At 44.2% G+C, this 25,389-nt stretch overlaps 1 protein-coding gene across 2 annotated transcripts in view; it reads left to right on the top strand.

Annotated features, from left to right (window-relative positions):
- Positions 1–25,389, top strand: part of MRE11 (MRE11 double strand break repair nuclease) — a 295,853-nt gene that overhangs the window by 43,327 nt on the left and 227,137 nt on the right. Inside the window, exons 1-2 of one of the 2 annotated variants that reach the window (XM_077298438.1) lie at positions 9,419–9,534; positions 25,225–25,385. In XM_077298438.1, coding sequence (XP_077154553.1) covers positions 9,493–9,534; positions 25,225–25,385 — 203 coding nt within the window. In that variant the 5' untranslated portion in view covers positions 9,419–9,492. Of the gene's footprint in view, positions 1–9,418; positions 9,535–25,224; positions 25,386–25,389 lie in introns of those variants that run through there. The other variant, XM_077298437.1, reaches the window with a different exon arrangement.

Raw genomic sequence — 25,389 nt, 5'->3', positions numbered from 1 at the left:
CAGCCCATCAGGAAGATTGTCGATTTCTGGTGTTGCATAATTTGCATGATGTTATCGTGCTGGGTTTCCCGTGGTTGCAGGTACATAATCCTGTGTTGGATTGGAAATCTATGTCTGTGACTAGTTGGGGTTGTCAGGGGGTTCATAATGATGTTCCTTTGATGTCAATCTCCTCTTCTTCCTCTTCTGAAATTCCAGAGTTTTTGTCTGATTTTCAGGATGTATTCGATGAGCCCAAGTCCAGTTCCCTTCCACCGCACGGGGACTGTGATTGTGCGATTGACTTGATTCCAGGTAGTAAGTTTCCTAAGGGCCAACTTTTCAACCTGTCTGTGCCTGAACATACCGCCATGCGGAGTTATGTTAAGGAGTCTTTGGAGAAAGGGCATATTCGGCCATCTTCTTCACCGTTGGGAGCAGGTTTTTTTTTTGTTGCTAAGAAGGATGGCTCCTTGAGACCTTGAATTGATTATCGCCTCTTGAATAAGATCACGGTCAAGTTTCAATACCCTTTACCTTTGCTTTCCGATTTGTTTGCTAGGATTAAGGGGGCTAGTTGGTTTACGAAGATTGACCATCGGGGGGCATATAATCTTGTTCATATTAAGCAGGTTAATGAATGGAAAACTGCGTTTAATACGCCCGAAGGCCATTTTGAATACCTTGTGATGCCATTCGGGCTCACTAACGCTCCATCTGTTTTTCAATCCTTCATGCATGATATCTTCCGGACTTATATTGATAAATTCTTGATTGTATATTTGGACGATATTTTGATTTTTTCCGATGATTGGGAGTCTCATGTGGAACAGGTCAGGATGGTATTTCAGATCCTTCGTGACAATGCTTTGTTTGTGAAGGGGTCTAAGTGTCTCTTTGGGGTGCAGAAGGTTTCTTTTTTGGGCTTTATTTTTTCTCCCTCATCTATGGAGATGGATCTGGTTAAGGTTCAGGCCATTCATGATTGGATTCAACCCACATCCGTGAAGAGCCTTCAGAAATTTTTGGGTTTTGCAAATTTTTATCGCCGTTTCATTGCTAACTTCTCCAGCGTGGTTAAACCCTTGACTGATTTGATGAAAAAAGGCGCTGATGTTGCGAATTGGTCCTCTGCGGCTGTCTCTGCCTTTCAGGAGCTTAAACGCCGATTTACTTCTGCTCCGGTGTTGCGCAAACCAGATGTTTCTCTTCCGTTTCAGGTTGAGGTTGATGCTTCTGAGATTGGGGCAGGGGCCGTTTTGTCTCAGAGTGATTCTGTTGGTTCTTTGATGAAACCGTGTGCCTTCTTCTCCCGCAAGTTTTCGCCTGCTGAACGCAATTATGATGTCGGCAATCGGGAGTTGTTGGCTATGAAGTGGGCGTTTGAGGAGTGGCGACATTGGCTTGAGGGAGCTAAGCACCGTATTGTGGTCCTGACCGATCATAAGAATTTGATTTACCTCGAGTCTGCCAAACGGCTGAGTCCTAGACAGGCTCGATGGTCCTTGTTTTTTTCCCGTTTTGATTTCGTGGTTTCGTATCCTCCGGGTTCTAAGAATATTAAGGCTGATGCCCTTTCTAGGAGTTTTTTGCCTGATTCTCCTGAGGTCCTTGAACCGGTCGGCATTCTGAAAGAAGGGGTGGTCCTTTCTGCCATTTCCCCTGATTCGCACCCCTCCAATCTATTCTAAACTCTGCTGCCCGACTAATCCACCTGTCCCCCCGCTATTCTCCGGCCTCTCCCCTCTGTCAATCCCTTCACTGGCTCCCCATTGCCCAGAGACTCCAGTACAAAACCCTAACCATGACGTACAAAGCCATCCACAACCTGTCTCCTCCTTACATCTGTGACCTCATCTCCCGGTACTTTCCTACACGCAACCTCCGATCCTCACAAGATCTCCTTCTCTACTCCCCTCTTATCTCCTCTTCCCACAATCGTATACAAGATTTCTCTCGCGTATCACCCCTACTCTGGAACCCTCTACCACAACACATCAGACTCTCGCCCACCATCGAAACCTTCAAAAAGAATCTGAAGACCCACCTCTTCCGACAAGCCTACAACCTGCAGTAACCACCGATCGACCAAACCGCTGCATGACCAGCTCTACCCTCACCTACTGTATTCTCACCCATCCCTTGTAGATTGTGAGCCTTCGCGGGCAGGGTCCTCTCTCCTACTGTACCAGTTATGACTTGTATTGTTCAAGATTATTATACTTGTTTTTATTATGTATACCCCTCCTCACTTGTAAAGCGCCATGGAATATATGGCGCTATAACAATAAATAATAATAATAATAATAATTTACGGCGGGTTCTTCAGGAATTTCAGGCTGATAGACCTGACCACTGTCCTGTGGGGAAATTGTTTGTTCCTGACAGATGGACTAGTAGAGTGATTGCTGAGGTTCACTGTTCTGTGTTGGCTGGTCATCCTGGTATTTTTGGTACCAGAGATTTGGTTGGAAGGTCCTTTTGGTGGCCTTCGTTGTCATGTGATGTGCGTTCTTTTGTGCAGTCCTGTGGGACCTGTGCGCGGGCCAAGCCTTGTTGTTCCCGTGCTAGTGGGTTACTTTTGCCATTGCCGGTCCCTGAGAGGCACTGGACGCATATTTCTATGGATTTTATTTCTGATCTTCCGGTTTCCCAGAGGATGTCGGTTATCTGGGTTGTTTGTGACCGGTTTTCTAAGATGGTTCATTTGGTGCCTTTGCCTAAATTGCCTTCCTCTTCTGAGTTGGTTCCGTTGTTTTTTCAGCATGTGGTTCGTTTGCATGGTATTCCGGAGAATATTGTGTCCGACAGAGGTTCCCAGTTTGCTTCTAGGTTATGGCGGGCCTTTTGTGCTAGGCTGGGCATTGATTTGTCTTTTTCTTCTGCATTTCATCCTCAGACAAATGGCCAGACCGAGCGAACTAATCAGACTTTGGAGACTTATTTGAGATGCTTTGTGTCTGCCGATCAGGATGATTGGGTGGCCTTTTTGCCATTGGCCGAGTTTGCCCTTAATAATCGGGCTAGTTCGGCTACTTTGGTTTCGCCTTTTTTTTGTAATTTTGGTTTTCATCCTCGTTTTTCTTCTGGGCAGGTTGAGCCTTCTGACTGTCCTGGTGTGGATTCTGTGGTTGACAGGTTGCAGCAGATTTGGGCTCATGTGGTGGACAATTTGGTGGTGTCTCAGGAGGAGGCTCAACGTTTTGCTAACCGTCGTCGGTGTGTTGGTTCCCGGCTTCGGGTTGGGGATTTGGTTTGGTTGTCTTCCCGTCATGTTCCTATGAAGGTCTCTTCCCCTAAGTTTAAGCCTCGGTTTATTGGTCCTTATAGGATTTATGGGATTATTAATCCGGTGTCTTTTCGATTGGCGCTTCCGGCCTCTTTTGCTATCCATAATGTCTTCCATAGATCTTTATTGCGGAAATAACGGGTGCCCGTTGTTCCCTCTGTTGATCCTCCGGCCCCTGTTTTGGTTGATGGGGAGTTGGAGTATGTGGTTGAGAAGATTTTGGATTCTCGTTTTTCGAGGCGGAGGCTTCAGTACCTGGTCAAATGGAAGGGTTATGGCCAGGAGGATAATTCTTGGGTTTTTGCTTCTGATGTCCATGCTGCTGATTTGGTCCGTGCCTTTCATCTGGCTCGTCCTGATGGGCCTGGGGGCGCTGGTGAGGGTTCGGTGACCCCTCCTCAAGGGGAGGGTACTGTTGTGAATTCTGCTTTTGGGTTCCCTCTGGTGGTAGTAGGTGGTAATGCAGTTGTCCCTGGGTTGCAGTCCTGGTCAGGTGTGTCTGCTGATTGCAGTTCTGACTGGGGTATTTAGGTGTGCAGAATTCATTAGTCCTTGCCAGTTGTCAATTGTTGTTGGGAGGTGTTGGACCTCTGCCTGGTTCCTCCTGCCTTTCTGCCAAATCAGCAAAGATAAGTGTCTGGTTTTTTTTTCTGTGGCACACTTGCTGTGTGCTTCACAATTCAGTGCTATTCTTTGTGTTTTCTTGTCCAGCTTAGATTGTGTCAGTATTTTCTCAGTCTTGTTGGATTCTCTGGGGTTGCAGATATTCATTCCACGTCTTTAGTTAGATTGTGGAATTTTTTGTATTATCTGCGGTGGATATTTTTGGAAGGGTTTTATTACTGACCGCCTAGTAATCTGTCCTATCCTTTCCTATTTAGCTAGAGTGGCGTCTTTTGCTAAATCCTGTTTTCTACCTGCGTGTGTCTTTTCTTCTCCTACTCACAGTCATTATTCGTGGGGGGCTGCCTATCCTTTGGGAGTCTGCTCTGAGGCAAGGTAGCATTCCTATTTCCATCTATAGGGGTATTTAGTCCTCCGGCTGTGTCGAGGTGTCTAGGGTTTGTTAGGCACACCCCACGGCTACTTCTAGTTGCGGTGTTAGTTCAGGATTTGCGGTCAGTATAGGTTCCACCGACTCCAGAGAAAGTTTCATGCGGCTCCAAGGTCACCGGATCATAACACTTTCCCACTCCTCGCGACGCTCCGGTCCCAAGAATCCATTGCGGCAATGACTCGAGATCACGTAGCGGTCTCGCGAGATGATGACGTAGCCGTCTCGCGAGACCACTACATCATCACTGGTTGTTGCCGTAAGGCATTACTGGGAACGGAGCATCGCGAGAAGCATCGCTAAAGGCCTGGCCTGGATCCGGGGGCCGCCGGAAGGTGAGCATATAACTATTTTTTATTTTCATTGTTTTTTTTTTAACAGGGATATGGTGCCCACATTGCTATATACTACGTGGACTGTGTTATATACTAAGTGGGCTGTGTTATATACTGCGTGGGCTGTGTTATATACTGCGTGGCTGTGTAATATACTACGTGGGCTGTGCTATATACTACGTGGGCTGTGCTATATACTACGTGGGCTGTGTTATATACTACGTGGGCTGTATTATATACTATGGCCTGTGTTATATACTATGTGGACTGTGCTATATACTACGTGGGCTGTGTTATATACTATGTGGGCTGTGTTATATACTACGTGGGCTGTTATATACTACTTAGGCTGTGTTGTATACTACGTGGGCTGTGTTATATACTACGTGGGGTGTATTATATACTACGTGGCCTGTGTTATATACTATGTTACTGTGCTATAAACTACGTGGGCTGTGTTATATACTGCATGGCTGTGCTATATACTACGTGGGCTGTGTTATATACTACGTGGGCTGTGTTATACTACGTGGGCTGTCTTATATACTGTGTGGGCTGTGTTATATACTGCGTGGCTGTGTTATATACTGCGTGGCTGTGTTATATACTGCGTGGCTGTGTTATATACTATGTGGCTGTGCTATATACTACGTGGGCTGTGTTATATACTATGTGGGCTGTCTTATATACTGCGTGGTCTGTGTTATATACTACGTCGCTGTGCTGTATACTACATGGGCTGTGTTATATACTGCGTGGCTGTGTTATATACTACGTGGCTGTGCTATATACTACGTGGGCTGTGTTATATACTACGTGGGCTGTCTTATATACTGCGTGGGCTGTGTTATATACTAACTCGCTGTGCTATATACTACATGGGCTGTGTTATATACTATGTGGGCTGTGTTATATGCTAAGTGGGCTGTGTTATATGCTAAGTGGGCTGTGTTATATGCTACGTGGCTGTGTTATATGCTACGTGGCTGTGCTATATACTACGTAGCTGTGTTATATACTACATGGCTGTGCTATATACTACGTGGCTGTGCTATATACTACGTGGCTGTGTTATATACTACGTAGCTGTGTCAGACTATGTGGCTGTGCTATATACTGCATGGCTGTGCTATGTACTATGTGGCTGTGCTATATGCTACGTGGCTGTGCTATATACTACATGGCTGCGCTATATACTACATGGTTGCGCTATATGCTACGTGGCTGCGCTATATACTACATGGCTGTGCTATATACCAGGGGTGTCAAACTGCATTCCTCAAGGGCTGCAAACAGGTCATGTTTTCAGGATTTCCTTGTATTGCACAGGTGATCATTTAATCACCTGCACCGAATGATTCCAGCAGCTTGTGCAATGAGAAGGAAATCTTGAAAACACGCATGGTTTGAGGCCCTTGAGGAATGCAGTTTGACACCCCTGCTATATACTACGTGGCTGCGCTATATACTACATGGCTGCTCTATATACTACATGGCTGCGCTATATACTACGTGGCTGCGCTATATACTACGTGGCTGTGCTATATACTACGTGGCTGTGCTATATACTACGTGGCTGTGCTATATACTACGTGGCTGTGCTATATACTACGTGGCTGCGCTATATACTACGTGGCTGTGCTATATACTACGTGGCTGTGCTGTATACTACATAGCTGTGCTATATACTACGTGGCTGCGCTATATACTATGTGGCTGCGCTATATACTACGTGGCTGCGCTATATACTACGTGGCTGCGCTATATACTACGTGGCTGCGCTATATACTACGTGGCTGCGCTATATACTACGTGGCTGTGCTATATACTACGTGGCTGTGCTATATACTACGTGGCTGTGCTATATACTACGTGGCTGTGCTATATACTACGTGGGCTGTGTTATATGCTACGTGGGCTGTGAGACTCTTTCGCTCGGGACCCTCAAAAACCTGGAGCCGGCCCTGGCTTCACTGATTAGTCACGCCCGGCCGGCCATGAACAATCAGCGACAGACGCAGTCCGGCTGCAAATTGGCGCGGGATTTGAACCACCCTTCACTGATTGGTCGCACCCGGCCGGCCAAATCCTATGTATTCAATGCATTATTCTGAAATCTTCATAAATAAACTACATACATATTCTAGAATACCCGATGCCTTAGAATCGGGCCACCATCTAGTGTATTTATATGCATCTCTTTCAAATGTCTTTATTTCATTTTGGTATTGATATTGCACTTTGACAGATGCCTAGAAAGTATCTCTTTGTTTTTTGGGGATTTTTGTTTATAATTCTCTTAATACAAAATTTTCTAAAAATGTACAGTTTTCAAAAAAAAAAAGAGATCCGGCAAGCTGTATGGTTTACAGAAAATATATATTTTAGGGAAGGATAATCTGTTTAACAAACGTGACTGGGCGCGGCCCAGTATTGGCATCAATATTGTAATAAATAATACCGCCAGACCATAACCAAATATTACCAACGTATATAGTAGGGATAATAAAGGGGGGGGGGGCATTATGATAAAGGAGACACAATGGTCGTCTTATTATATTTCTCCCCATTTTGCCTCCTTATAAATCTCCAGAAGCAGCCTTAGCCTACCTGTGTAAATGGCGGAGCAGGGAGCCGATGGCTTACTGCTCAGCTACAGTCGTTCTCCTTATCCTCTTCCTGAGGATGCAGGTACCGTCGGAAGTGTTGTTGACTGTTGCGATCCAATCGACCCTGGCTTTTATTATATGGGTTAAACTAAATTTAAAAAAAACTATAAAATGTGTGTGTGTGTGTGTGTGTGTGTGTGTGTGTATATATATATATATATATATATATATATATATATATATATATATATATATATATATATATATATATATATATATATATATATATATATATATATATATATATATATATACACTCACTGGCCACTTTATTAGGTACACCTGTCCAACTTCTTGTTAACACTTAATTTCTAATCAGCCAATCACATGGCGGCAACTCAGTGCATTTAGGCATGTAGACATGGTCAAGACAATCTCCTGCAGTTCAAACCGAGCATCAGTATGGGGAAGAAAGGTGATTTGAGTGCCTTTGAACGTGGCATGGTTGTTGGTGCCAGAAGGGCTGGTCTCAGTATTTCAGAAACTGCTGATCTACTGGGATTTTCACGCACAACCATCTCTAGGGTTTACAGAGAATGGTCCGAAAAAGAAAAAAAATCCAGTGAGCGGCAGTTCTGTGGGCGGAAATGCCTTGTTGATGCCAGAGGTCAGAGGAGAATGGGCAGACTGGTTCGAGCTGATAGAAAGGCAACAGTGACTCAAATCGCCACCCGTTACAACCAAGGTAGGCCTAAGAGCATCTCTGAACGCACAGTGCGTCGAACTTTGAGGCAGATGGGCTACAGCAGCAGAAGACCACACCGGGTACCACTCCTTTCAGCTAAGAACAGGAAACTGAGGCTACAATTTGTACAAGCTCATCGAAATTGGACAGTAGAAGATTGGAAAAACGTTGCTTGGTCTGATGAGTCTCGATTTCTGCTGCGACATTCGGATGGTAGGGTCAGAATTTGGCGTAAACAACATGAAAGCATGGATCCATCCTGCCTTGTATGGAGCATCTTTGGGATGTGCAGCCGACAAATCTGCGGCAACTGTGTGATGCCATCATGTCAATATGGACCAAAATCTCTGAGGAATGCTTCCAGCACCTTGTTGAATCTATGCCACGAAGAATTGAGGCAGTTCTGAAGGCAAAAGGGGTCCAACCCGTTACTAGCATGGTGTACCTAATAAAGTGGCCAGTGAGTGTATATATATATATACTGTATTTAAACATATATATTTTTTTACCGGGAAGGCAGTATGATTTGAACAATTTATTTATTTTTTACTTTTCACTTCAATTTCACTATATTACAACATATAAAGAAAATGATTTTCTCCTTTGAATCCCAGCCTATGACAAGCAATGGAAAGGTTAAATAGTTTTTCGGCTTTTTGCGGGCCTCAGGGCCTCCATGTGTGGCCGTAATTCTAATTAATGGCTACGAGGCTCATACGCGGCACATGTACTTAGGACGCAGGGTTATTTCCTATACGGAGAGGGATATGTTCCCGATCTCTGCGCTGTTGCTCGTTGCCAGGTACATATATCTTACAAAGCTTTTAGTGGCCTCTTACACATCCTGTGATGAACCTTAATGGACTCTTGTAATGTCCGATGAAGATGAAGCCCCCGCATGAGTAAATGTTAGAAGGTCGCGCGTTCTATTCTGCCTCCACTTGTCAGACCCCTTGAGCACAGCTCGGTGATGGATCTAAGTGCCCCTATGTAGTGTCTGCATTAGGCCAGTGGGTTTACAGGGAAACATTTTTCCTCAAGATGTTATGACCCGGCATCTACGGCATTTTTTTTCTGGATTGTCTCTTCCTCCACTGGTTTTTTTTTTTTTTTTTATATGAAAAATTCTCTCTGTCATTTACAAGCTTTTTATTCAGGTTTTACAGTTTGTTTTCATGTTTTATTTTATTCAAAACTTCTAGGCCTTGTTTCGTCTATGCTGCCCTTAGCAACCAATCACAGCACAGCTTTCATTTTGTAAACAGCGCTAGAAAAAAGAAAGCTGCGCTGTGATTGGTTGTTATGGGCAACAGACACAAGTTTCTCTTTTAAGCAGATTTAATGCTCTGTGAATAGGGGAGTAAACCCCTTTGTAATGGTGAATTGGGGTCCTGTCGACCCAATCACTGGGGCTGGCGTCTCCATGGAGTTAGCCCTGGAAAGCTTTGAAGCCTGTGGTTGAGCTTCACAGGCATACCAAAATGACATTGATGGGTGCTTTTAACAGGACCCCCGCTGCCATGGTAACCCATCGTTACCCCTCGATCGCGTTATGTGGGGGGAGCCGGTGTGTACAAGCACCAGAATGAGTTCCATTTACCGCCGTCTGAAAATGCCACGGCGTGAGATGAGCTATGGCCGCGGCTGCTCGACACGGATGCCGGCTATGTAATATAACTATGTCACTTGTGGAAGGAGAAGGAGGTCCGTGTCTGAGCCCCCCTTCTTATGCAATTACCCCCGCAGTCACATACATGTACAGTTAGGTCCAGAAATATTTGGACAGTGAGCAGATCTTTGTGATTTCAGCTCTGCAGGCCACGTACTAACAACACTTACATCTGAGATGTGATTGAAGTGCAGACTTTCAGGTTTAATTGTAGAAGGTTAAAAAAAAATATCCTGTGAAACGTTTAGGAACTGCAGCCATTTTTCTACAAAGTCTCCTCAATTCAGAGGCTCAAAAGTAATTGGAAAAATTAACTTTACCTTAAATAAAATGTTTATTTTTAATACTTTGTAGAGAATCCTTTGCACACAATGACTGCCTGAAGCTTGGAAGCCATGGACGTCACCAAACGTTGGGTTTCCCGCCTTGTGATGCTTTGCCAGGTCTTTACCGCCGTGACTTCAGTTGTTGCTTCATTGGGGGCCTTAAGTTTTGTCTTAAAGAAGTTGTCCACTACTTGGACAACTTCTTGTCATTCCCCTCACTTGGCCCTGGTAAAATAATAAAGCTTAGACTCTCCTCCCGTGTCGGCGTCGTTCCCGCGGTGTCGGCGTCGTTCCCGCGGTGTCGGCACTTGCTCTCCCTTGCAGTGTTGTGACACGTGACGCCAGCACCCAATCAGCCCCGGGGTAACTGTCTCCGCTTCCTGTCGAATTGAGCATGAAAAGGAAGTCCGAGATCAGCTGCAACCCGGACTTCCTCCTCATTTTCGATTTGTTCATTTGTCCTGACTGGGCGCCGACGTGTCACAACAATCACTGGAGCCCCGGAACCGCTAGAGCTGTCCTAATAGCGGATAACCCCTTTAAGCTTGTGAAATGTTGCTCCATGGGTCTGAGATCTGGTGATTAACTCAACGATTGCAGAATATTCCACTACTTGGCAATCTTCAGTTTTTTCATTTTTTCCTTTCCCAGTTTCAAGAGCTATAACTTATTTTTCCGTCACTATAGCTATATGAAGGCTTGTTTTTGCTGGACGAGTTGTACTTTTGAATGACACATTGATTTTACCACATAACGCACTGGAAAATGCAAAAAAAAAAATCTAAGTAAAAAAATGTGCAATTCCACAATTATTATTATTGTTTTAATTTATCATGTTTCAGGTCAGTACGATTACGCAGAAACCAAACATGTATAGTTTTGTTTTTTAAGTGGTGGAAAAAAAATTCGGAAATTTGTAAGAAAAATATTTTTTGCTTTTGTCGCTATTTTCAGAGATCCTTAACGTTTTTATTTTTTGGGATCTAGGGCTGTGTGAGGATTTATTTTTTGTGTCCTCAGCTTACTTTTTCATCAATACCATTTTGGGGTAGATATGATGTTTTGATTGGCTCGTATTACATTTTATTGCATTGTTGAAACTGCCACAAAAACATATTTCTGCCGTGTTTTTTTTTTTTTTTACTTGTTACACCCTTTACCTATTGGATTAATTTAGTTTGTATTTTGATAGATCAGACATTTCTCAACTTTCGAATACCCAATATGTGTGTGCTTTATTTTATTTTTTTATTGCTTTATTTTCAATGAGGCAAGAGGGGCATGATTTGAAGTTTTGTGGGTTTTTTTCATTTTTTTTTTATATTATTTTTTTTATCCTTTGCACTGAATTTAATAGTCCCCTTTGGGGACTTGAAGCTGCAATCAACTGATTGCGTGTGCTATACATAACAGTTCATCTGCACTTCTATGTATAGCAGAAATCACTGTCTCCTATGAACACAGGGACGCAATGACAGGCATAAAGACATAATGACAAGCATGGAGGTCATCAGCAAACCGCTGTTTGTCAGGACAACCCACCGGCACTCCACGCTCACGATACGGATGCACCGATTGGCAGGGTGGAACGACCTCCTCCCTGCTGCGCCCGTTAAACGGATTTAACAGGTTAATAGTGGCGGGCGGAGCACCGCTCCACCTGTGGCTGTTAAAGGCACATGCCCGATGATTAAATTAGCTGTTATGTGCCAGGAAAGATGCGGGCTTGCATCACAGGTAGGCCGGGGTCACACTTGCAAGTGTTATGTGAGAAACTCATGCGAGTCTCTCGCATCAATACCTGGAACTTGGACGGGAGAGTCCGGCTGCATGTATTTCTATGCAGCCACACGCGCCGGTCCCGAGTGCTGGCGGCAGTGCCGGGTATTGATGCAAGAGGCTCGCGCGAGTTTCCCGCATCACACTCGCAAGTGTGACCCCCGGCCGTAGCTACATAATATATGACGTAAATGTACATCATATGTTGTGAAGCCATAAAAAAACTCCTGATTTGTTTTCTCATGATGTTTTGGGTCATTGTCCATGTGTCCTATGAAGCATCTTCCAATCAACCTTGCTGCATTTGGTTGGATCTGAGCAGAGTTTCGCCCTGTACACTTCAGGATTCATCCGGCTGCTTCTGTCTTCAGTCACATCATCAATAAACACCAGTGACCCACTGACATGCATGGAAGCCATGCATACCCGCGCCATCACACCGCCTCCACCATGTTTACAGAGGATGTGGTGTGCTTTGGATCATGAGCCATTCCGAACCTTCTCTGTACTTTCTTCTTCCCATCATTCTGGTACAGGTTGGTCTTCGTTTTATCTGCCCATAGAATGCTTTTCCAGAACTGGGCGGCTTCTGTAGATGTGTTATTTTGGCAAAGTCTAATCTGGCCTTTCTATTTTTAAGGGTGATTAATGGTTTGCACCTTGTGGTGAACACTTTGTATTTGCTCTCATGAAGTCTTCTCTTTAGAGAGTGTTCTTCACTTGGGTGGATGATATGAAGGGTTTTTCTTAACCATGGAAAGGATTCTGCGATCATCCACTGCTGTTGTCCTCTGTGGACGTCCAGATGTTTTTGAGTTCCCTAGCTCACCAGAGCGATCCTTTTTTTTGGCAGAATGTACCAAAGTTTTGATTTGGCCACTAGTAATACTTCTGCTATGTCTCTGATGGATTTCTTCTGTTTTTTTCAGCCTAATGATGATCTGCTTCCCCTTCCGTTGAGAGCTCCTTTGACCGCATGTTGTGGGTTCACAGCAGCAGCTTCCAAACACAAATGTCACATCTAGAATCAGCTTTAGAACTTTTACCTGCTTAATTGATGGTGGATTAATGAGTGAAAAGCCCATGCTGCCCATCAAAGGCTTTTTAGATATGTCCAATTTCTTTTGTTTCCTTTTAAAATGAGCAGTTACATATTAAAGAGCTGTAACTCCTAAACCATTACTCCAATTAGGATGTGAATACCCTCAAATTAAAGCTGAGTCTTCACTTTAATCCGCTCTTGACTATATGACAGTCTTTTAAATATGTTTTGGTAAACGGCTAAAATGCCAAAACTTGTGTCACCGTCGAAATATTTCTGGACTCATAGCTATCATTGAATCTTATCTATGGAGTTACATAAGACTGCATGTAAGGGTACTGTCACACAGTGCAATTTTGATCGCTACGACGGTACGATTCGTGACGTTCTAGCGATATCGTTAAGATATCGCAGTGTCTGACACGCAGCAGCGATCAGGGACCCTGCTGAGAATCGTACGTCGTAGCAGATCGTTTGAAACTTTCTTTCGTCGCTGGATCTCCCGCTGTCATCGCTGGATCGTTGTGTGTGACAGCGATCCAGCGATGCGTTCGCTGGTAACCAGGGTAAACATCGGGTTACTAAGCGCAGGGCCGCGCTTAGTAACCCGATGTTTACCGTGGTTACCAGCGTAAAAGTAAAAAAAAAAAAACCGTACATACTCACCATCTGATGTCTGTCAGGTCCCTTGCAGTCTGCTTCCCGCTCTGACTGAGTTCAGCCGGAAAGTGAGAGCAGATCACAGCGGTGACGTCACCGCTGCGCTCTGCTCTCACTGTACGGCTGCACTCAGTCAGAGCGGGAAGCAGACTGCAAGGGACCTGACAGACATCAGATGGTGAGTATGTACGGTTTTTTTTTTTTTACTTTTACGCTGGTAACCACGGTAAACATCGGGTTACTAAGAGCGGCCCTGCGCTTAGTAACCCGATGTTTACCCTGGTTACCAGCGAACCTTGGCATCGCTCCAGCGCCGTGATTGCAAAGTGTGACAGCAGTCTACGACGCTGGAGCGATACTCATACGACGCTGCGACGTCACGGATCGTGCCGTCGTAGCGACGAAAATTGCACGGTGTGACAGTACCCTAACTATCTACATTATCTGTGCTTAGAGAGTTATCTCTGTGTTATCTGTCATGTTACATTTTGGGATGTTGGAGGGAGGTTGGGTGACGTTCTGAGCCCATGATTTTTTCTGTCCCTGCTCCCACCCCACAATTACTATGCACTGAGCTGACAAGGAGAAGCATCTTCATTGCACCCCGCACCTTTCTCCATTTCAGCTGGTCACAATGTCGGACTGGGGTGTCGGGCCCACCAGTAACCCACTCCAGGGCCCCACTTTTCAGTTACATGCAAATGTGACATTATCCTCAATCACAAATTTATACAACAATGGATTGGGTAGTTTGTTAAATGAATAAGGTGGCGCCTTTACCTGTACACAGTGATTCAAGTACTGCTCATATAAGAGGGTGGTGCCCTACTCTTGCACAGCGGCCCACCGGAGGATTCTCCTGTTCTCCTGTGGGCTAGTCCAAGCCTGGTCACATTAATTGGATTTTGTAAAACTTCTCGTGTGGCAACCTGCAAGAAACATAGAATCATAGAATGTTAGAGTTGGAAGGGACCTCTTTGGTCATCTTGTCCAACCCCCTGCTCAATGCAGGATTCACTAAACCATCTCACACAGATGTCTGTCCAGCCTCTGTTTGAAAACTTCCATGGAAGGAGAACTCACCACCTCTGGTGGCAGTCTGTTCCACTCATTGATCACCCTCACTGTCAAAAAGTTTTTTCTAATATCTAATCTGGGTCTCCTCCCATTCAGTTTCATCCCATTGCTCCTCGTCTTTCCTTGTGCAAATGAGAATAAAGATGATCCTTCTACAATGTGACAACCCTTTAGATATTTATAGACCGCTATTAAGTCTCCACTCAGTCTTCTTTTTTGCAAGCTAAACATTCCCAAATCCTGTTACGGTTCCTCGTAAGACATAGTTTGCAGACCGCTCCCCATTCTGGTTGCTCTTCTCTCAACTTGCTCCAGTTTGTTGATGTCTTTTTTTAAAATGTGGTGCCCAGAACTGGACACAGTATTCCAGATGAGGTCTGACCAAAGAGGAATAGAGGGCAATAATGGCTTTGCGTGATCTAGACTGTATGCTTCTGTTAATACATCCCAGAATTGTATTTGCCCTTTTTGCTGCTGCATCACACTGTTGACTCATGTTCAGTCTGTGATCTATTAGTATACCCAAGTCTTTTTCGACATGTGCTGTTGCTTGGCCCTATCTGTAGCTACGTCGTCCTCGCCTTCTTGCTCAGATTGGAGCCATGTACGCAGCTGTTGACAACTCAATTACGCTCAGAGAAGAACAAGGCAAAACTGATTTTAGAGCAGTAAAAAGACACGATACAGGGAATAAACGCTAATACTTAGACGGTACGCACAATGGACGCTTTCTTCTCTTCTTTTCTTTGGATTGTCTATTTCATCCCCAAAGTAAAAAGCAAAAACCCATTTCCTTTTTTCTTATATTCTCGTTTAATAGAGTTTTCAGCTGCGCAGCAATTTCATGGGACTTTTTTGAAGATAAATAAGTACTTTCCATCCTGTAATTATTGCCGTATTTCTTCCCGAGCACAAGACGAGGGGATGAATAGGCTAGTTTGTATTGCATTGTGAGAATATTACCTATTAGTTTTTTCTTTCTTGTTCCTCTCGCATTAGTTACCTATTCACAAAGGGTTTTTCTGCAGTCTGAGGACCGCTTGTGACTCTACAAAAAGCTGTGCGCATTAATATTTCATCTGAGAACCTCTTGCGGTGTGTGTGTAATTTAACTTGCTGGATTCTGGCAGCAAAACCGTCGGCCTGAGGTTTCCGTCTATCAGGTTTTCACGCTTTTATGTATTAGATGATGAGATTTTGCTGTGTTTTTTTTCTCATTGCCTTTTGTGGATGCAGCATGAAGTAACTTTTTTCTTGCTTTAAAGGGAAGGTACCGCGTTTGTAGATTATTAGTAAATCACTGTAATGTAGCATAACATGCTGCTATAACCAAGTTTTAAATGCATGTGAAACAGATTTCGTGTGTTATATGAGTTTAACCCTTTCACGACATGCGCCGTACATGTACGGCGCATGTCGGGTCCCCTGCTTTGATGTGCGCTCCGGCGGTGAGCGCACATCAAAGTCGCGACATGTCAGCTGTTTTATACAGCTGACATGTGCGCGCAATAGCGGCGGTTGAAATCGCTATTCACCCGCCGCTATTAACCTGTTAAATGCCGCTGTCAAATGCAGACAGCGGCATTTAACTACCGCATCCGGCCGGGCGGCCGGAAATGACGTCATCGCCGACCCCCGTCACATAATCGGGGGTCGGCGATGCATCAGGATGGTAACCATAGAGGTCCTTGAGACCTCTATGGTTACTGATGCCGGCCTGCTGTGAGCGCCCCCCTGTGGTCGGCGCTCACAGCACACCTGCATTTCTGCTGCATAGCAGCGATCTGATGATCGCTGTTATGTAGCAGAGCCGATCGGGCTGTGCCTGCTTCTAGCCTCCCTTGGAGGCTATTGAAGCATGGCAAAAGTGAAAAAAAAAGTTTTTTAAAATGTGAAAAAAATATTAAAAATATAAAAGTTTAAATCACCCCCCCTTTCGCCCCATCCTAAATAAAACCATAAAAAAAAACAACCTACACATATTTGGTATTGCCGCGTTCAGAATCGCCCGATCTATCAATTAAAAAAAAGCATTAACCTGATCGCTAAACAGCGTAGCGAGAAAAAAATCCGAAATGCCAGAATTATGTTTTTTTGGTCGCCGCGACATTGCGTTAAAATGCAATAATGGGCGATCGAAAGAACGCATCTGCACCGAAATGGTATCATTAAAAACATCAGCTCGGCACACAAAAAATAAGCCCTCACCCGACCCCAGATCACGAAGATTGGAGACGCTACGGGTATCGGAAAATGGCACTTTTTTTTTTTTTTTTTAAGCAAAGTTTGGAATTTTTTTTCACCACTTGGATAAAAAATAACCTAGTCATGTTAGGTGTCTATGAACTCGTAATGACCTAGAGAATCATAATGGCAGGTCAGTTTTAGCATTTAGTGAACCTAGCAAAAAAGCCAAACAAAAAACAAGTGTGGGATTGCACTTTTTTTGCAATTTCACCGCACTTGGAATTTTTTTCCCGTTTTCTAGTACACGACATGTTAAAACCAATGATGTCGTTCAAAAGTACAACTCGTCCCGCAGAAAATAAGCCCTCACATGGCCATATTGACGGAAAAATAAAAAAGTTATGGCTCTGGGAAGGAGGGGAGCGAAAAACGAAAACACAAAAACGAAAAAGGGCCGCGGCATGAAGGGGTTAAAGAAGGCACTGGGGGCTGACATCTTGGTTTCACAGCAGTTCACGACACTATCAGTGTCATTTTACGGCACCCCATGGACATAGGGTCAGCGCCTGTCTATTATCTCCTATCTGTAACATTGTAGCTGCATTAGCAGTGAGCTGGGCACGCCTCTGTGGGCTGCACAACTCTCTGCTGTAGGTGTGACTAGCCGCCATTTTATTATAGCCCAATGCTATCTGCCGAGCTCCACTTACTCTCTATCGCAGGAGAGAAGCACTCACTGGAACCGGAGGATGGGGAGTGGGGATGCGGGTGATTTACCTCCATGTTCGTCTGTACTCCAGGCATTGTGCGTTCTGGGCAGACATCCTCTGCTCCCACATGCTGCCCTCCCTGTGTGCTTCTCCTGCTCTGTCTCCTCACACACAGACCCTGTGATTTCTGGTAAGCTGCATTCACAGCCTGCAGAGAGGGAGCTGACACCTGGAGAGAGAGAGCAGGAGAGCTGACAGGACAGGGATTAAGGAGGGGAAGGGGGGATGGCAAGAGTGTTAGTCACAAAACAGGAGAGAAGTAGCATGCACACAACAGGGATCACATACCCTTCCCCCATATATCTCTTCTGTGATCTCCCATAGGCCAGCACACTGCTCTCCTGAAATACTCTGTGCTGCAGTCACCCTGCTCCTTCCCCCATATATCTTCCCTCTGTGACTCTGGAGGTGACTGTCTCTCCCAATGGGTGCTGTCTCTCTCCCCATGTGTGCTCTCCATCCCCCTGTGCCTGTTCGCTCTCGCTCCTGTGCACTCCTCTCCCCCTGCATGTCTTTCCCCATTGCACACACCGCTCAGTGCGTGCGATAACAGGAGCTGCGGGGGTCATGCTGTGACATGTCAGCGTGACCCCCACAGCTGTCACTATCACCTGCGGTAACGCTACCGCCAGTACTGTCTGTCACAACGCTGCGGGATCATGCTGGCAGATGTCAATGTGATTCCGCAGCTGACTGTGACCTGCAGCGGTGACTTGCGGTAAAAAAGCAGGCGTGGGCCGATGAGACTACTGCTCCCATTAGGCTATGTCTGATGGGAGAGTAGTATCATCTGCCGCTACCTGTGCTCACAGTTTAAAAAAAAAAAAAAGTTACATTACATACACATTCACATAAAAATAAAAAAAATTATACTCACGGCGGCGCAGTGATCCACTGCAGGGGCGATCTCATCCTGTCAGTCTATCGCCGGCTGTCTTTGAGAGCAGTCATATCACTGATGTGACTGCTCTCAAAGTGATCAGGATCGTCGTGGGACACTATGGATTATCTTCTCGGCGGGCAGGTGAGAAATATTTGTGGTTTATTTTATTTTTGTTGCAGGAGACGAGGACGAGGGATTCGGGGATTATACGTTCGGTAAGTATAGTTTAATTAAGATTAAGAAAGGACTTTATTCAGGCTGTGTCTTTATTTACAATACAACTATAGGATTACTAATGGGGAGGTGTCTTATAGTCGCCTCTTCATTACCTCTCCATTACTAAGCTGTGGGTTTGATGTCACCTGACAATAAAAAGGTGACATCAACCCCACAAATATGAAACCAACTTTCCACCGCTACAGGGCAAGTGGGAAGAGCCGGGCAAAGTGCCAGAAAAGACGCATCTAATAGATGCGCCATTTCTGGGGTGGCTGAGAGCTGATGGTTTTTAGCCTGGGGGGCAATATCCATGGCCCCTTCCTAGGCTATTAATATCCCGCAGCTGTTTGCATAACCTTTGCTGGTTATTATAGGGGGACCCCACGTAATTTTTTTTGTTTGGGGTCCCCCATTTTAATAGCCAGTAAAGGCTAAGTATACAGTTGTGTGTGTGTGTGTCAGCGTCAGCGTGCGCACACTCCCCCCATAGACCAGCACACTGCTCTCCTGAAATACTCTGCTCCCTCCACTGTATATCTCTCTCTGTGACCCCCCCATGGACCAGCACACTGCCATATGGATCACGCAAAATGCTTCCATATCTATTTATCACATAATACTCCCATAAAAACCACACATTATACCGCCATATATATTTATTACATAATACTGCCATATAGATCACACATGATGCCACCATATATATTTTTTTACATAGTACTGTCAAAGACTACACTTGATGCGGACAAGTATTATGTGTGATCTGTATTATGGCATTATGTGTGATCTTTATGACGGTATTATATGTGATCTTTATGGTGGCATTATGTTTGATCAGTATGGTGGAATATTGTAAAAAATATGACTATTATATAACTATATTGTGGGATTATGTGTGATCTATGTGGCATTATTATGTGACAATTATATGGTGGTTTTATGTGTGATCTACATGGTGTTGTGTGTGATCTATATAACGGTATTATGTGTGATCTATATGGCGGTATTATGTGAGAAGTATATGGCGGTATTATATGAGAACACTATGGCGGTATGTGTGATCTATGTGATGGTATTATATGAGAACTATATGGCGCCATTATGTGTGATCTATATGGCGGTATTATGTGAGTACTATATGATGTTTATAGCCTAGGAGGGGGTTAATACCCATGGATCTTCCCAGGCTATGAATATCAGCCCGCAGCTGTATATTTAGCCTTTACTGGCTATTAAACTAGGGGGACCCCCCAAAAAGCAATGTGGGTTCCCCCTATAATTAATAACCAGCAAAGGCTATGCAGACAACTGCAGGCTGATGTTAATAGCCTAAGAAAGGGCCATGGATATTGCACCCACCCCCTTCCCCAGCTACAAACACCAGCTCAAAGCCACCCCTGAAATGGTGCATCTCTAAAATGCGCCAATTCCGGCACTTAGCCTCTCCCCACTACCTGTAGAGGTGTCATATGGGTAATATTTGTGGGGTTAATGTCACCTTTGTATTGTAAGGTGACATCAAGCCGGCTTAGTAATGGAGAGGCGTCAATAAGATACCTATCCATTACTAATCCTATAGTTGTTAAGGGGTTAAATAAACACACAGCCAGAATAAAGTATTTTAATGAAATAAAACACTACACACTTTCTCATCTTTATTAGTCAGCTAACCGTGCAACGCCCTTAATCTCCTGAAAAAAAAACAGCAGTATACTCCCTGTTCCCGCACACACACACACACACACACACACACACACACACACACACACACACACACACACACACACACACACACACGTAGATACACACGGACACCCGCACACACAGACACGCACATATTCACAGTTCACAGTCTCCGCCCACACACTTTCTCCTCCGCAGCGTTTATCACACGCAACTCCGCAGCAAAACCTCAGATTTTTACACCTGCGGTTTTGCTGCGGATTTGCCTGACTCAATGGTAGTCAATGGGTGCAGAAACGCTGCAGATCCACACAATGAATTGACATGCTGCGGAAAATAAAACCCTGCAAATCCGCGCGTATTTTTCCGCAGCATGTGCACAACAATTCTCAATTTCCCATTGACTAACATTGGTTGTGCACTACACTGCGGATTTGTTGCAATTCCGCGCATCCAAAAACGCTGCGGAAACGCATCAAAATCATCCAAGTGTCTCACCCCTGCTATTCCATGTGTATCTCTCTCCATCACACTCCATATGTCTCTCATCATACTACATGTCTCTCTCCTCATCACACTCCATGTGTCTCACCCTTCTCTTCCATGTGTATCTCTCTCCACATCATGCTCCATATGTGTCTCACTCATCATTCTACATGTCTCTCTCCCATCAGTCTTTCTCAGCCATACCAATGTATCTCTCCCCTCCCTCCACAATGCCTGGCCATTCACTGCAGACCTGGAGCTCCTTCTTAAATTACTGAGGGATGAGTCACAGACAGCTCTGCTCAGATAAAGCTGCTCCATAAACACCACATGTCTTCACTCTTCCTCCAGTCCACCATGCTGCTGAGCCCACTGTGTTCTGCTCTTTTGTAAACTCTGTAGCTGTGTTTCTGATGCAGTAACTGCTGGTGATAGCAGATCACAGGTCAGTCACACACAAAATGGCTCTGCCCTGTGATGCTGCTCTTCATTCTGCCCCAGGGATATTAGACCACCCAAAAGGGGAGGGAAATGCTGATGTCAGCAGTTACTGCCCCAATTTTCCAGCTAACAGTAAAGCTGGTAAGTCTCACTATAGCTGCTTGAGGTCTAAAACGGAAAATGCTCCCCCTAGTGGTCAATATATATTTGTAAGAAAATATATAACATTTTTCATATAGAAATGTTTGCAAACAGTGCAAACATTGCATTAGTACATTTTATTTACTATTTTAAGCTTAATTTCACAAAAAAACAAACTACAAAAAAACTGGTGGCACCTTCCCTTTAATGGAAACCTGCCAGCTTGCCCAGGTCCCCTAAGGAGCTACCATGTATTACTGTGGAGTACCGTACCTAACGAGCGCTTGTTATTGACCCACGGCACCGCTGACCCCTGGGCACGTGTGCTGCGCCCGGCTTACTGCACGTTGTCAGGGATGCAGAGATTTGCAAAGATCAAGCAGTGAAGCCGCTCTTGCCCATCATGTTACTCGCACCCACAGAGGCGTAATAACATAATTAATGGGATGACTGCTCTCCACAATTAGTCATTCACAAATTGACATATCGCCACCAAAGTTATAAAATAGTTTTTGCAATATACAGTAATCCTTTAGATATTAAAAAGAGCTTGTTAGGTATGGTATTCACATAGTAATAAATACATGGTGGCAGTTTGAGAGACCTGGGCAAGATGACAGGTGTACTTTACAATGGTCCCTGTTGAATTTCCCATTTGATAATGTGATAAAGAGACAGTCTGCAAATCGCTTCATTTACAAATTATGCTGTCTCACCTCCTCCTCCTGTAAAATGACTGATAACACCTCTATATACAGTAGATAACACAGGATCCAACATTCACAATAGGTGATGTCACAGCTCACCTCCTCCTCCTGTACAATGACTGATAACACCTCTATATACAGTAGATAACACAGGATCCACCATTCACAATAGGTGATGTCACAGCTCACCTCCTCCTCCTGTACAATGACTGATAACACCTCTATATACAGTAGATAACACAGGATCCACCATTCACAATAGGTGATGTCACAGCTCACCTCCTCCTCCTGTACAATGACTGATAACACCTCTATATACAGTAGATAAAACAGGATCCACCATTCACAAATAGGTGATATCACAGCTCACCTCCTCCTCCTGTACAATGACTGATATCACCTCTATATATATAGTAGATAACACAGGATCCACCATTCACAATAGGTGATGTCACAGCTCACGTCCTCCTGTACAATCACTGATAACACCTCTATATACAGTAGATAACACAGAATCCACCATTCACAATAGGTGACGTCACAGCGCACCTCCTCCTCCTGTACAATCACTGATATCACCTCTATATACAGTAGATAACACAGGATCCACCATTCACAATAGGTGATGTCACAGCTCACCTCCTCCTGTACAATCACTGATAACACCTCTATATACAGTAGATAACACAGGATCCACCATTCACAATAGGTGACGTCACAGCTCACCTCCTCCTCCTGTGCAATGACTGATATCACCTGTATATACAGTAGATAACACAGGATCCACCATTCACAATAGGTGATGTCACAGCTCACCTCCTCCTGTACAATCACTGATAACACCTCTATATACAGTAGATAACACAGGATCCACCATTCACAATAGGTGACGTCACAGCTCACCTCCTCCTCCTGTGCAATGACTGATATCACCTGTATATACAGTAGATAACACAGGATCCACCATTCACAATAGGTGATGTCACAGCTCACCTCCTCCTCCTGTACAATGACTGATAACACCTCTATATACAGTAGATAACACAGGATCCACCATTCACAATAGGTGATGTTACAGCTCACCTCCTCCTCCTCCCTCACATTGATCTTTACTAAATTAAAAAAGTACATTTACCATAGAACCTTGATTTTAGCAATACTCCATCTTTTGATGACACTTTGAACTTGTCACAATACTTTCACTAATGTAACTAAAGAAATGAGCTGGAGTATAAGCTGGTGTACATGCAGCATATAAGCGCACATTCACATTGGCCACTGAACAGACAAAACTCCACATAGAAATATAATAATCAAATGCAGTAAATGAATAAACAGCAATAGTGCCTGAAAATAATATAGGGTACTTAGTTAATATGTTTTATGATCCAAAAAATGCAAAAGCCATCCCACCACGTCACGGTGACCCTAATCGGGGCGGTCCTAACCGCTAATTTTAAAGCCTTACGCTTTCACAAGTGACGTGGATAAGGGCTGGACCCAGCTATTAGACACACAGCCATAGGTAACTGAATTAATTATCCAGTTGATTTCTTTAGGTTTTTTTTTTCAGTTTGTTTGCACCCTGTGCTTACAAAGGTATAGGCCTGCCCCATAGATTGGGGTCACCGTGACGTGGTGGGATGGCTTTTGCATATTTTTTTTAATCAAGATTATGTTAACTTTGTACCTTTATAGTATTTTCATGCACTATTGCTGTTTATTCATTTACTGCAGGGTATTTGCTTACTTATGTTTCTATCTTGGGTTTTCACTTTTTAAACTAGTGGTAGGTCGTAGAGCAGCATTGGAAATCATCCCTGTGTTGTAGAAATCTGATATCCCAAAACTGAAAAATCAACCTATAAAGCTACATATACTCCAACTGATTATCCTATTGTCAGATGGCCATAAAGTAAAACACCTTATAGAGATGCCAAAAGAAAAAACCTTACAGCAGGCCAAGGTGTAAAGGGAAAAAATATAAGTTTATTGAATATATTTAATAACAATATACGGTATAAAAAAACGACATCTAAAAAAGAGAACACCACAGGTTACAGGAAGGAAGGTGGGTACATGGGTGCACCCAGATGATGGAAGGGATAAACTAGTACTCAAATGATTATTGATGTAGCTTATTCGCACAAACCCTCTTACACATATAGTAATCCTAAACAGTAATCATGAAAAAACTGCAATAGATGTTGCCATAATGTGCAACTACGAATCCTACATGTATGCCTAAAGAAAGCTTGTAGCTTCACACCGAAGCCAAGATGAAACTGTAAAAGGCAAAGTTTGCTAGTAAATAATATATGTATATATTAGCAAGGTGCGATGCTAGCAAAATAGCAGGTAAAAGGGTATGCAGAAAAATACAAATAGTTTCACACAGTTACACAGTACATAATGACAGGTACTGTACCTCAGAGATGAATGGTTGCAGACCCACCACACCCGACGCGCGTTTCGCAGTGAAATGCTTCGTCCCTTCATGAAGTATTTCCATTGCGAAATGCGCGTCGTGTTTGGTGGGTCCGCAACCATTCATCTATTTGGCTTGTGGCGTCAAAACTTGGGTTGTCCACTAGTAGGACAAACCATCCTGATCTAAATATTTGGTCCCAATAAAATAAAAAAGCCTATAGTCGCCTCCCATGCCGACACCGTTCCAGCGCTATCAACATTAGTGATCCCGGGGGTTTGCGTGCAGCTGTTGTGACACATGACCCCGAAGTCCAATCGGCGCTTGCGAACTGTCCTCGCCTCCTGTCGAATTGACTATGAAGAGGAAGTTCGAGCTGTAGTTGATCCCTGACTTCATCTTCATGTCCAATAAATCAGGATGCGGGGACAGTGACGCCAGCGCTGATTGGGCGAGTGAGTGCCGACACCGCGGGAACGGGCGACGGCACGGAAGGTGTCTAGGTTTTCTTATTTTATCGAGGCCAAGCGTGGGGTATTAACAAGGTGTTATCCAAGTAGTTTCGTAGCGCGGACACACCGGATTACTACAGTCATCCTGGTTCACTATGAAGGTGATCTCTAGGAGAGGGCTCATCCACAGTTTAGGCTCGTTAGATGTGTTTTTTTGGGTGGGATCAGCACGATATTGTCTTATATTATTATTTTTTCTCCAGGTGGATTTTGTGCTGCTCGGGGGAGATCTATTCCACGATAACAAACCTTCCCGAAAAACTTTACATACGTGTATGGAGCTGCTCAGGAAGTACTGCATGGGAGACCGGCCCGTCCAGTTTGAGGTCATCAGTGATCAATCTGTGAATTTTAGCTATAGCAAGTAA

The sequence above is a fragment of the Ranitomeya variabilis genome, chromosome 3 (genome assembly GCF_051348905.1).
Source record: "Ranitomeya variabilis isolate aRanVar5 chromosome 3, aRanVar5.hap1, whole genome shotgun sequence".
NCBI classification, from domain to species: domain Eukaryota; kingdom Metazoa; phylum Chordata; class Amphibia; order Anura; family Dendrobatidae; genus Ranitomeya; species Ranitomeya variabilis.
The sequence above is the reverse complement of the archived record's forward strand: the minus strand, read 5'-3'. Positions and strand labels throughout refer to the sequence as shown.